At 41.6% G+C, this 14124-nt stretch overlaps 1 protein-coding gene across 1 annotated transcript in view; it reads right to left on the reverse strand.

The window, feature by feature from the left end:
- The window catches only part of LOC146813684 (solute carrier family 22 member 7-like), a 212904-nt gene that overhangs the window by 25907 nt on the left and 172873 nt on the right, over positions 1-14124 (reverse strand). The window contains exons 7-8 of the mRNA XM_085609486.1: positions 9888-9997; positions 9570-9784 (exon numbers count right to left, since the gene is read on the reverse strand). Of these exons, the coding sequence (XP_085465612.1) occupies positions 9570-9784; positions 9888-9997 (325 nt within the window). The remainder of the gene's footprint in view (positions 1-9569; positions 9785-9887; positions 9998-14124) is intronic.

Raw genomic sequence — 14124 nt, forward strand, 5'->3', positions numbered from 1 at the left:
CTGGTACAGGGACATGTGGGGGGTACCATGGGTACTCCCCAGTGCACCCCAACCACATTGGGGGCCAACAATGGGCTCCCGGAGACATTCTCCGCATGCCTTTCCATGGCGGTTTTCACCGCCACAGAAAGGCTGGCTACCGCCTGCATCATAATCATGCCGGCGGAGCCTAGCCCTGCACCAGCATCATTGAAGCGGTCTAGTTCTGCCCGCTAGGCATGCGTGCGGCGGACTGGTACTGGCGGGCAGAGATTCTCAACGCCACAGTTGTCACTGCCATGCTAATGGGACCGGCGGTTTTCAGGGCAGCGATTGCGGGCGGATGTCCGCCGCCAGTCCGGCGGTTTCCACCACCGGCCTGGCGTCGGCCATCCGTCCGCCATCCTAATAGACCCCATAATATACATTAGGTTAATAGACAACTAGTGAAACAAAATTGGCTAGAAGGCCAACCAATAAAAAATAACCTTGGATCTTCGATGTACTAAACAAAATGTTATAGGTGTGAAATAATTTGCTTAGATTGAAAAATAATGTATTTTCTTTTTTCAGTTTTTACTCAAAAACGTGTGTTACCTGTAACCGTGTTTCATCCTTCAAAGAGGACTTTGTCAGAGCTGTTCAAAATATCTTTTTTTGACGGAAGCGCATCTGACTTTGTTCACATTCCTCTTTCTCACTCTCCTTGTTTTTTTCCTCTTTTTCTCATTAAGAGTTCTGATATTAAACCAATTTGTGTTGGGAAAGACCTCCTATGGTCCTGTGAATTACATCTATTCACATACGATATTCCTATTGCAAACCTTCATGCTGCTTTGGGATGCTGTAGGAATTTGGAGATTGAGAAGAAGTCCTCTTTGAAAGACAAAATGTGCTGGCTACAAGGAAAGTAAGTTTTTAAGAAGAAATTGAATAAAGAAAATACATTAAAAAAAAACATGACGAGTCCTGGAATTGTTTGATCATATAACTTTATGATTTCTTGTTGAACTGATTGTAACTTAAAATATCACATTAAAATACTTTCTTTCTTTGGTGCTGAATCATATATGTTATTACTAAAATTATTATACTTGCTATAATTGTAATCTGCAAAGAGAATCAGATCACCATTTCAAACACAGCATTCTGAAACAGAAACCCTTTTTTAAAGCACCCAATGTACCTCAAAGGAACCTATTGTACAGACATAATTGCATGCAAAACATAACAGTTTGGAATATACAGTTTGTGATTAGCAGGACTAGGCCTCACGTGCACAAGTCCTAAATGTTCATGTTTTTATTCTCTTTCAGGAAAATATTTAATTGTAGATGCAAATTATGGTCTGTATTTTCTAATCCTTGTTAAATTACTGTTTCCCAGCATCCTAACTAACAAAAGAAGTAACAAAACAAGGGTATGTTAATTGTTAGGAATGATCTAGAAGCTTTTTTTTGAGAAACCTTTTACTAATGTTCATTTCGCCACTTTAGCTAAATTGTGCAGACATTTAACCAATCATAATAAATTTGAAGAAGGTGATAGTGAGAGTGTTATACAAACTCATGGCCTCATTGCTTGTTATGCAATGTAACATTTTAGTACAGTCCTTTTATGCAATGTGATGCAATGAATTTCTGTGTTTCTAGTGTCTAAAACATTCTAAAAATGCATGTTACTTTATAAGCAATTCTTAACAGGACAGATCTGTTGTTTCACTTTCGTATATTGCTACAATTTATGATTATGTTAATTTCCTTAATTAACTAACTTTTAATTTCTGTAATGATTGCTTTGGTCATTAAATAAATCTTTAAATGAGCTTGGAGTCTCAAGCCTATCTTTAATGATAATTGAACTATTGACTTGTAACTGAGAGCTCTCCCTCTAACACCCCTAAGATTAATTAAGTCCATCATCTTCTTATATTTTTGAAAATTGGCAACCACACGAATCAAGGCCACAGGCTAAGCGGCCCACACCCAGACTGCTCAGGGACTTCACTTGATTCTATAACGTTATTTTGGGTGATTGCCAGGTGACGATACAGTGGTTTACACTGGAAACTCTGAGAATAATTATAAAATAATTAAGCACTGAGGAAGTTCCTAGTGTGACTGAAATGAAACGTGTTGGCTAATTTTACTTTATGTGCAACAATTTTCAAAAATAAAAGAAGATGATGGACTAAAATTTGCCATATTAAATTTATTTCTGGTGCAACTTTCATTTTGAAGTAAATCATGTTCTCTGGTCTCCAGTGGTGCTAAACGGCGGCAAGTGCCGGAACAAGATGCACAGGACATTAAATTGAACGTGACAGGGATTAACGTGACATTACGCTTAGCCTCAGCCGCAGGAGTCAGTTGTAACGGGGCCACTACCTGTTCCATGGGTACTTGCTGCTGCCTACTCAGGGACATTTGCTGATACTAATATTTTCTTCGTTGCTGCTAGTTCACTGACCGGATTTCGGTCTTTTACTGTGTTTATTGTGTCTCTTACTGTGTTTACTGTGTTTTTATCTGCACTCTGAACCGCATACCCCCATTTAAAATCAGAATTCACTCACCTGCCGCTTGAACAGGATCTTTCTCTCTCTCTCTTCCTAGTCACGAGCGCCATCTTGGATCGGTCTAGATCATAAACTTTGAGCGCCATCTTGGATCGGTCTAGATCCTAAACTTTGAGCGCCATCTTGCAACGTGCATTTACGCTCTCAGACGGGGAGACTATAAAACACAGAGTCATGCAAGCGCGCAGCTGTTTGTGACATTACGCTTAACCTCAGCCGCAGGAGTCAGTTGTAACGGGGCCACTACCTTTTCCATGGGTACTTGCTGCTGCCTACTCAGGGACATTTGCTGATACTAATATTTTCTTCGTTGCTGCTAGTTCACTGACCGGATTTCGGTCTTTTACTGTGTTTATTGTGTCTTTTACTGTGTTTACTGTGTTTTTATCTGCACTCTGAACCGCATACCCCCATTTAAAATCAGAATTCACTTACCTGCCGCTTGAGCAGGATCTTTCTCTCTCTCTCTTCCTAGTCACGAGCGCCATCTTGGATCGGTCTAGATCCTAAACTTTGAGCGCCATCTTGGATCGGTCTAGATCCTAAACTTTGAGCGCCATCTTGCAACGTGCATTTACGCTCTCAGACGGGGAGAGTATAAAACACAGAGTCATGCAAACGCGCAGCGTGCGCGCGCAGCGGTCACGCCGCAGGCGCGCCGGAGGCACGCCGGAGGCAAGCCCGTCTGCGCCCGTCCGCGACCGGACTCGGCCCAGGGCCATAACTTCTGGCCCTCCACTATGCTATTCCTCCCTGCAACTAAGACAGTTGAACCCTGGCCATTCCGACCGACATTGCATTACTCGACCTCCCTCCACTGCAGTGGGCGTTACCCCCACCCCTTGACCTGGGTGTCAATACCAACTTCCGCAACCCGTCTTCCTGGCTCCTCAGCCTTAGACCCCCCTAGCAATATACCTTTTCATGAATTGCATATCACTCAGCCCCTTGGTTATCGAGCAGCGCTCATTAATACGCGCTCCCTTCCCTGTCACAGCTTACAGATCAGCGAGTTTATTCTCGCCCATGATCTTGACTTCCTTTTTGCCACTGAAACCTGGGGAGATGCTGGTTCAGGACCGGACTTTTGTCTGGCAACCCCTGAGGGCTATAGTGTCGCTAGGCATGATAGACATATAGGAAGAGGTGGCGGACTTGCTATCATTTACAAGAATCTCTATCGCACTACACTCAATCCCATACAGTCCATTAACTGTGAAGCAGACACCTTTGCTATTAATATTAATCACATACAAGCCCTCCATGGAATTTTGCTATACCGACCTCCTGGGCCCCGAAATTCTTTCCTTGCAACACTCTCTGATTTTAATGATCTTATCATAAGTTCGCCGGAATACATGATCTTAGGAGATTTTAACTTCCCTCTGGAAGAACAGGGCAACCACGAAACCACTCAACTCACTGATGATCTCCTAACCTTAGGACTTCACAACAATTGGTGAAGGGAACTACACACCAGGCGGGGCACATACTAGATGGTCTGTTTACCAATAACTCAGACATCTTTGTACAGGATATTCTTCCTCTCATCTGGTCAGATCACAGGGCCATTATCTTTGGGATCCATACACGGCACGCTAACCCTCCCCATTCCAGTCCACGAACTAGGTTAGGGACCCGTGCTTGGAAAAATGCGGATATCCATCAGATGGCAGATATCCTGACACTATCCTTTCCTATGGGGATAGCCAATCCTGTCTTCTCAGCCTCCGACTTCCAAGACTGGATTCGGAATGCTGCTGATCAGGTGGCGCCGGAGAAGTTTGTGCGACCTAACAGATTATCCCCTTCGGCGGTTTGGTATACCGAAGAGCTTAGGCTCCACCGACAACATTGCAGGAACTTAGAAAGGCGCTGGAGGAAATTTTACTGCCCCATAGCCAAGCATTCCTACAAAGACGCCCTGACAATATACAAAAAGGCTATCATTGCCCGAAAAAGTGCATTTTTCTCGGCTCAAATCGAGAATGCCAGCAACTCTGCTAGAGAGCTGTTTTCAGTGGTCACCACTCTGTCCACCCCCTCTACGGGACCTGGGGTCGAACCCTCTCAGTCTCTCTGTAATGCTCTGTCCAGCTTTTTCACCACTAAGGTAGCAGATATATACTCATCCTTTGCAGGGAACGCAGAGACAAGATCCAGAGTCTGCAGTGGTGTAGAACCCGCCACCGATCATGATCCCTTCTCTTCCTTTGCTCCCATTACGCAAGATCAAATCAGCAGACTTATCTTTACTACCAAGTCTGGCTCCCCCTTAGACCCCTGCCCTCCTTCAGTGATGGCTAACCTTAGCGAGGTGATCTCTTATCCACTTATGAAAATCTGTGACACCGCATTTCAAACTGGTCACTATCCAGATCTTTGGAAGAAGGCCGTGATCAAACCTCTCCTGAAGAAACCCTCCCTGGACCCCACAGCTCTGGCCAGCTATAGACCAACAGCGTGTCTCCCCTTTCCTGCCAAAATATGCGAATCTCTGATGAATAAACAACTCTCAGAGTTCATCGATACTCACCAACTTCTCGACGAAACGCAGTTTGGCTTTAGGAAAGGTCATGGAACTGAGACCGCTTTAATAAAAGCTTCAGATGAGATTAGAGCCATTATGGACCAGGGAGGTGCGGCTGTCCTGATTCTGCTGGATTTGTCCGCAGCCTTTGACACGGTCGAACATGATATTCTGGTCGACCGTGTCACAGCCCTGGGGATAAACGGTATGGCTAGAAATCTCATTTCATCTTTTCTTGCCTACCGTACCCAGACAGTGAAGTTGGGTAACTTCTATTCTCCTGTCTCTGCACTCCCCTGTGGAGTCCCACAGGGCTCCTCGCTAAGTCCAACGCTATTTAATATCTATGTAGCAGACTTACCGAGGGTAATAAAGGCCCATGGGCTGCGACTTACATCCTACGCAGATGACACCCAACTGGTTCTGGCAATACACAAGGACGGCCCAGCGGTGGCAGCTAGTTTCCAAAGCGCCATGCTTGCTGTCAGTACCTGGATGTCCTCCAACTGTCTGAGGCTTAACTCGGACAAAACTGAGGTCATGACCTTTGGTAATCTCTCCCCGGTTTGGTTTTCTGCCTGGTGGCCTGACCAGCTGGGCCCTCCTCCTGTCCCAGTTGATAAGGCCAGAAACCTGGGAGTCATTTTTGACAGCAAGCTGTCATTCAACCTTCATGTCAACAAGGTTGTGTCATCTGCGTTCTTTATTTTAAAAAAAATTAGGAAAATACTGCCTTACCTTCCCACCTCAGCTGGGAAGACCCTGGTCTCTACCCTAGTGTTTTCTAAAATCGATTATGGGAACGCCCTCTTCCTTAATACTCAGAAACTCGTTCTATCTAAGTTGCAGTCCATACAAAATGCTGCTGCAAGAATTCTTCTTGACATCCCCCGCCGCCAGCTAACTACTCCAGCCATTCGTCACCTGCATTGGCTAAGAGTAGAGGGCCGCATTAAATTCAAGGCCCTCTGCATTGCCTATAAGGCAGTGCATGGCGTCGGTCCAAAGTTTCTGATTGAAGCATTCCAGTTGTATAGCTCCAAGAGACAGCTGAGATCCGCCAACTCCTGCCTGCTTCCGTTACCTCGCACCAGAACGGCAACCTGGGGAGACAGGCGCTTCCTGGTTGCCACACCTAAACTCTGGAACCTTTTGCCACTCACCATAAAAACTGCCCCCAATTTGATAAGCTTTCGTAGGCTCTTAAAGACATGGCTGTTCAATCAGTAATCCTGCGGCTTGGTCTCTCGTTTGTCACATGCGCCGAGACACCTTCGGGTATTTGTTTGCGCAATAAAAATCGCGAAATAAATAAATAAATAAATAAACCTGTAGTCAGCCGCTGTTAGCTTTGTGTTTATTCATCAAGCATTTGTGACTTGAATTTGTTTTCATTTAATTTCAGAAAATGCTGCCCTCTTCCTGCATGGCTGCCTGGCATGACTGCCAAACGGGAATCTGCCCGACATTGGCAGTTTCTTCTTGGAGAATCTGCTACCAGCCTCTTTGAGAATTCAGTAACAGTTTGCGGTCAATCATTTTTTTTCAATTCGCAGATATAATGGAATGCCCCTTTAAACCTCCTCCTATATGCGATTTGAAATAACTTGGTAAACCCAATTTGTGAGTTAAAAAGCGTTTAGTATATGATAAAGTTCCATTTTGCAGTTCCAATTTCTGTGATTTTGGAACTCAAAGAGTTTGAGACAATAACATGGCTCTGTACCTCTGACCATTAACTCTTCAAACATTATGCCTAGACTCTTTCTCTAGCAGGTCAGCAAGATGTCAAAAACCCTCTGTCACAGGAAGAACCCCATAACAAATACTCGCATATTAACTGCCTGTCCACAGGAATCCCACATATCCCCCCACACTTTGGTATGAATGCTTAAAAATCCCTTGAATTCTCCTGGTTGTCCTTTGCAGTACTCCACTGATGCACTGCTAAGCTAGAGATGAAACGTCAATACCAACTAACATGATCCTTATACCTTTTGTGGTCTAAATAGGCTTGGGTATAATCTCAGTTTTGGTTTCACACGGATTACCCCTAAAGAAGCGAAGCTCCAGGAATTGGGGTCTGTAGCTCTTTGATGAGCTACAAAATGGATCAAGACATCCAACAGAAATTGGGGAGCTATTATGTCATGTCCAATGAAAAGGAAGTACTTTGGACACAACAAGAATTCACGATTAGGTAATAGTCCATGAATCTTATCTAGGTTAATGCTGTAACCAGTACATATGGGGTTTTCTTAGGTGATTCTGGGCCTCATGGTGATAACAAGGCATCCATCAAAAATCATCAGATGCCAGAACTCTCAACTGTAGGCTCCCCCATCTAATGTATAAGTGAGAGAACCACTGTGTTTCAAACCACAGAGCCTCAGCTAGCTCTGCTTTTAAGAGACACGTCCCTCCCTCTCTTCAGTTGGCAGGTTTTCATTAGTGCACTTGCCCTAATTATGGCAGCCCCACCGATGCTGCACCTGGACAATCTATGCACCCCGTGGTGGTCCTGCGAATGACAAATCATGGCTGAGGGGAAACCCTGGAATTTCTATATTAATTTTCAGAAAACATCTTTCCTCATTTGGGAATTTGAGGTGGAGAGGGGTGAATAGAAAAGTTCCAACCACCTGTTATGAAGACATCACATAAATAAAACCTTTATATGCCCAGGGAACTGTGAATCAGGTTGGCTGGCTGCCAGGCAGGACATTTTCTACTTCCTTAGTCTTACGGTGGCAGACCCGCAGAAGTCTAAATGACCCCTCACCTATACCCCGACTCTCTGGTGTTGCACCTCCATGTTTTATTTACCACTCATTTGAGGCAGGGTCTATTTTTATCATATAGTACCCAAGGCCCGTTCTGCCCACACCTGAGGTATGAGACCCTTATCCTTGCCCTGCCAGCCTAATTTGTAGGCCGTGTTAAATTGAGCAGAGGGTCCGGTTTTACTATATAACAAATGCCCTGGGCCATCCTTGTCACTCAGCCAGTATGAACCCCTACGTAGGCCCTGCCAGCCTAATCTGTAGGCCTTTTGTTAAATTGACCGGAGTTCTGCACCCATTTTTCTGAACAGCAGGCTCTAGGCTTGTCTGACTAAAAATCACAGCCAGCCTCTCTGTGAGGCCTCCTTCTCCAAACTATAGAGCCCCCACCCTACCCGTATGCGCAAAGTTCACTGGCGCAGAGTTAACTGGCTCTCTCTATCCTGTCGGAAAAGAGCCCACCACATCCTGGGTACATCTGGCTATGTGAATAGAAAAGTTCCCACCACAAGGACGTCAGGCCAGGATGATGGATGTGGCAACCCAGCCGTATAAATATATATACATATTGTATTCCTTCTGCTTGCCCTATACAATTTACAACGAGCGCTTGGCATGAGAATATAACCTTTTGCCTAGTCTATGATCCGCATTTAGTAGTATAGACATGACACTACTGATAAATGTGCGAACTGTGGTGTAATTGACGTAGGTAGGACTGGCGTGAGATGACGTTGCTGTGGGCACTTCTGTCTTAAAGGGTATAAAAGGACACCTCACAGACTTCTTGTCGGACTACCCCCCGTCTGTTATAGATGGCAGACAGGTGTGGGTGCTCCCAAGAGCTCTTGTTTTTTGTTTTAAGTATATATTCTTTTCTACTATATAAATGCCATATTTGCTATGTTGTTTTAACTGTTGTTTTCTCCTTTTTGAATTCTAAATGCTTATATTGCAATATTAAGGCTGGTTTCTTTTAGGTGTAAACATGAGTATTCTCAGCATTTTAGATCAAATGTATTTTGCATTCAGAGAACATTGTCCTTGATTTAAATCATGTTTTTCATATTGCATTTATAGATGTGCCTTTGAGGTTTGTATTCAGCACACCCTATATTGCATTTTCTGAAGTGTCTTTCTTCAAACGATTTCAATGCCTTCTGAGTCCTATTGAAAATTTAGATAAAAGTGCCTTCGGTATGATTCTCTGTGAATGCAAGGTCCCTGTATTTTGTATTCTGTATTTGAAATGCCTTTTTCTTGATGTTGCACCTTCTAAATAAATCTGTTAATCCTTTTGGCTTAGTTTCCATGGCTCATATATTTGTTTCCTTCATTTTTAGTATGAACGTTCCTGTGCACCCCGCCTCAAGTTAAGGTGCCCCTCTGCCCCTAAATCACTCCCTCGAACATTCAGTGAAGGTGTCTAGGGTCCCCTAAAACGCTTTCTTTAACACACTACATGTTCTCTGTACTCTCAATTACTTCATCACGATATATTTTACTTCTTGATAAGATAAATAAGTTTACCTCAACTTGAGTATCACCATTGGTTTTTGGAAAACTTGCTCATTAGGTTGTTTCTTCTATTTTACTGCTCTATAGGTTTATTTGTAAGTACTGCAACTCTGGATTTCAAAGGTACATTTCACTAATTGTAAGATGTTGAAACAAATGTTTTCTCTCAGGAAAAACTCACAGACTGGAATGACAGTGTTTATGCCAATGAAGAAGCCTGTGATTAAGAGGGCCCAGACCAAAGAGTTGCGGCGACCGCTCTTGTTCATGAAGAAGTATATGCCCAGCTTGAATGGTACTTCAATGGCTCCATAGAGGAATTGGGTCAAGTACATGTCCAGCTCAAAGCCTGTGATGTTGAGGCTGATTCCATAGCAGGAGAATGTGACGCCAAACCTGCAAGCGAGTAGACAAAACAAAGAATATGCTTACACTAACCTGCTGGAACAATACAAAAATGGAAGGACATCTTTTTAAAATGAAGAACATATTCCATTACCACAACATTCCCGTACAGATGGAGATTTTCCTCAGCACAGGTGTTTTAAACAAGTTTATGTATGAATATTTTGTACCAGTGTTCTCATCTGCTGTGACATTACTGAGTACCTGAGAACAAAGAATGACAAGTGACAGACTCTGGGTTATTATTTCACAACAAATAACTTGTCCACAAATGCTTCCACTATTTTCTGTTCATTCATTATAACCCTGCAACATCCTCACTCTGCCTCTTACTTTAGGGGTGCATGTCACTGAAATCAAATACAGTCTTCAGTGTACAGTATTTCATTTGATTATTTGTCTAGTCATGAAACCCAGCCTCACTACATGCTGATGTGTTTCACTATTTCCTCAGAGATTCAGAAGAACTTCCTCATCACAGCTCAGGGGCGTAACACAGGCCCCCGCAGCCCCAGCTGTGTGGGGGGCCCGAGCTGCAGGGGGTCCCCCACAGCACAATACTCTGGCCCAAGAGCTCGGATTAGATCTGGAGTGTGGGCCCCTCCGTGTACGTGGCAGGGGGCCCCCCCCTCAACGTTCGTTACGCCACTGTCACAGCTGACAACATTTGTATTTATAGGCTTTAGTGATGTTTAAGATAATGATTTTAATTATTTAAAACTAGCTTCATATCTTTTAGTTATTTGCATCAATTTAAAATAAAATTGGTCAATTGCCCATAAGTTTAATTTAGAAACCCTCGCAAGTCCTTACTATATCCTCACATAAACTGACTATGTAATCCCATAAATAGGCAGAGCCACATTGTAACCCTCCTTACCAGTGATGAACGGAACCCTTCATTTTGATAGCATTATGTCATAGATCATTATATGTGTTAGTTTAATTAATTTAGTTTTCTCATTGTTTTTGAACATTTTCCCTATTTCTGTGCCACAGTTATGTGACAAGTAGGTTTGGACTGGCATGTATGATTTACTAAAGCTTGCTTGCATTGTTTATGCGCATCTATATACAGACCATGCAATTTAGGTAAATAGCTTTAAAACACAAAAAAAGAGCACTTTTAACTTATGCACAAATGTAACATCAAAAAACTTTTGTAATACTCAAAATACTCTCAAACTATTAGTGCTCTTTACTGGATATCTATATTTCATATCTAAGGCGTCACCTAGAGCAAGAGGTCAGGTGAGACTCTGACTTGGCACAGGCCGCAAAATACAAGCATATGGGACTAATGTCCAATACCTACTCTGTGCAGAGTCAAGAATATTTAGGGTCAATTTTCCCTGGATATTTTAAAAGTACATTTTTGAGGCTTAGATTGTTTTATTAGAGAGTTTGAAGGGAAATGGAACCCAGCTTTTAAAAGTGAAACTGCCTGTTGTCTCTGTGGGCTTGCAAATGAATCCCTTCTCCACAGCATACATATTTGTTCTATATAGTTACATTTAAGGAAAAAATATTTATGCTCCACGTTTAATAAAGAAATTATAAGATCAACTGTGGAAGCTGTCAGGTATTGTTTTAGAGTCAGGGAAGACAGTGCAGCAATAATGTTGATAACATTTTTAAATTAGGCCTACAAAGCTTCAACAATACGATTTTATATCCTAAACTGATGTAATTTAGGAAAAAGTATTTATGCCCCATGCTGAACAAGGAAAAAACAAGACCTATTGTGGAAGTCATCAGGCACTGTGATAGAATCAAGGAAGATATGGCAATACCAATGCTGGAAACATTTGATTTTTTTTTCTCTTTTTTTTATAGATCAGATTTATGTTGCTTTATTTATATGGTTGCATTACCTATTTATATATCCTGAATTGTCTCTAGATATATTCAATTTGTTTGCACAAAACCCGATTAACTTGTATGCTCTTTTCCACATTTTATACAAATTTGCCCTCCATTGGAGCTGGTAAGAAAAGTCAGTAGGTCAAACAAGATTGAAGGAAGAGGTTGAAAGTGCTCTGGTCAACAGTGTTGTTTTTGATTGGGACTTAAAAGGTCCACTCTTGCAATTATGTAAATGTTTACATTATGCCGATTATGCATGTATTAAGATTCATGTAAACTGCTCTTAAATTAGGAGTACAAATATATATCTTAGGATGTTAGTGTATTTTAGAAAGTGTATTTAGAAACAACATCTTTTTTAAGGAAATATTTAGATTAAATGCACTAATTATTAACAATGTGATTTGAATATTGCACTCCTACTTGGAATTCTATCCCATGAGCCTACGTGCACAGAAACTGATCTCTCGTATGTCATAATTTTTTATTTTATAATTTTTTAAGTTTCTTCTGTTATTTTCAGACAATTATACTATATGTGATGTTTCGTACCATTTGTTGTCTTCTTCGATTAATACAATAAACTTTATATGAAGAAAAATCTCGTAATATGACCCTTAATCTGTAATTTGTTAAGGCCCCGGCTATGGGCCAGATGGGGCACATGTGGCGCCTCTGCAAGCATCAATGCTTGGGGTGCATGGATGTTTGTAAAATGCCTTCCATTGCGGCTTGTGCTGAGGTCTTTTTCCGGACTGCAGTAGAAGCCGCAATGATAAAAGGCATTTTTCCAACCCCCTGCACAGCGGTTGCATTTTAATTAGGTGGATGGAACTGTCAACTACATGTTAAGCGGTTGTATAAACTGCCATCAATCCGCCATAGTAATAAGCCACCCACGTAATAATATTTATTAAAAGTGATGTATGGAATTGATAAAATCAATTACTTTATGTGTTAATATAGAATTCATGTTACATTAAATTATACATTTACAGAAGGGTGTTAAAATACTTTGTAATTAAAAAAAAACTTTTTGTTAATTTTTTTTAACTCAAATAATATTAATGTAAATATTTAACTATTTTAAATGAGGTCTTACTTTCCATTCCTCTCGCCATTTTTTTCTATACAAGTGGTGTACCAGTAGTGTGACATGGGTGGTACTGGCCTTAATTCAGCTCTGAACAAGTGTCATTTGCTACTGTTTAGGGTCCTTTTTAAGTGTACTAACTTAAGAAGTGCAGTTTGTGACTAAGAACAGGCTTGCACTCTGTGTCAGTTGTTCAGCAGTGGTGTTCGCAAAGCCAATCCACACGACTTGTAAAATGGCAGTTGGACTGCTGAGCTCACGGCGGTTGGACCACCACCGCCGTTACCATGGTCCACGGCCTGCTAAACTCATAATCAGGGCCTTAGTGTTTCAGATGTAATTGTAATGGCCATTGTTCTAGGGTGTGTAACCGAAAGAAAATTTGATATAGAGAAAGTGTGACTTTTGCACAAGATGAAGAAAGTACATGTGAAGATGGTGTAAGTACATCAGATGAAGATATTGAAGTACTAATGTTATGTGATATATTGAAAGAATCATAAAATTAAATGGTACGAGTACAAGAAGCATGTGAATGTAGGGTAAATATGCCAGAGCGTAAACAATATTGCCCTCCTAAACGTATGGTAACACTGAATGGTGTCATAATCATATACGTTAATTGATTAAGAAATGTGGTGGAAAGTGGGTGGAAAGAAATTGTTGGGGTAAAATGTGGAGTTGGCTTAGTATGGAGGAAGTAAATGACCCATAATAGGATGGTTCCAAATGAGGTGTTTCAAACGACGAGAGATTTCATGTTGGATATATCTGGTACAAAAATGTTTACTTGGTTCGAGGAAACAAAGAGCATGCCATTCGGCCTAGTGTCTGCTTCTGTAATGTTTTGAAAAGTGATGCACAATTTGTTAAGTGAAGTTGAGAAAGTAAGAGTTTTCCAAGAGGACATGATGAGTTATTAGGAAAGGTGTCTTGTATATTGGAAAAAGTGTAAATTTGTGTGCTTATGTGTGGAATATCTTTTTAGATATTCCATATCTCATAATGGAATAAAACCTAAGTATATGTTGATGGAAGCTATAGAAAAGGTGAAATGTCCAGTCGATGAGGATCAATTGAGATCTTTTTTGGGTTTATAGTATACTCCGCTAAATTTGTCAAGGTTTTCGCAGATTTAGCACAGTTACTTCGCGTACTTATGAAGAAACATCCATATTACATGGGTCAAGTGTGTGCCAGCAAGCATTTAAATACATTTAGAAAAGTATTGTAAACTGTCCAATTGATAAGATCACACCATAGCCTCCACAAATGCAAGCATGCAGTCATTAGGTGAAGCGTTAAAGCAAGTGTGCAATGGAAAGAAAAAGAGAGTTGTGGAATTTGTCTCATTTGTCTCAGGGACACTAAA

Source organism: Triturus cristatus, chromosome 6 (genome assembly GCF_964204655.1).
Source record: "Triturus cristatus chromosome 6, aTriCri1.1, whole genome shotgun sequence".
NCBI lineage: Eukaryota > Metazoa > Chordata > Amphibia > Caudata > Salamandridae > Triturus > Triturus cristatus.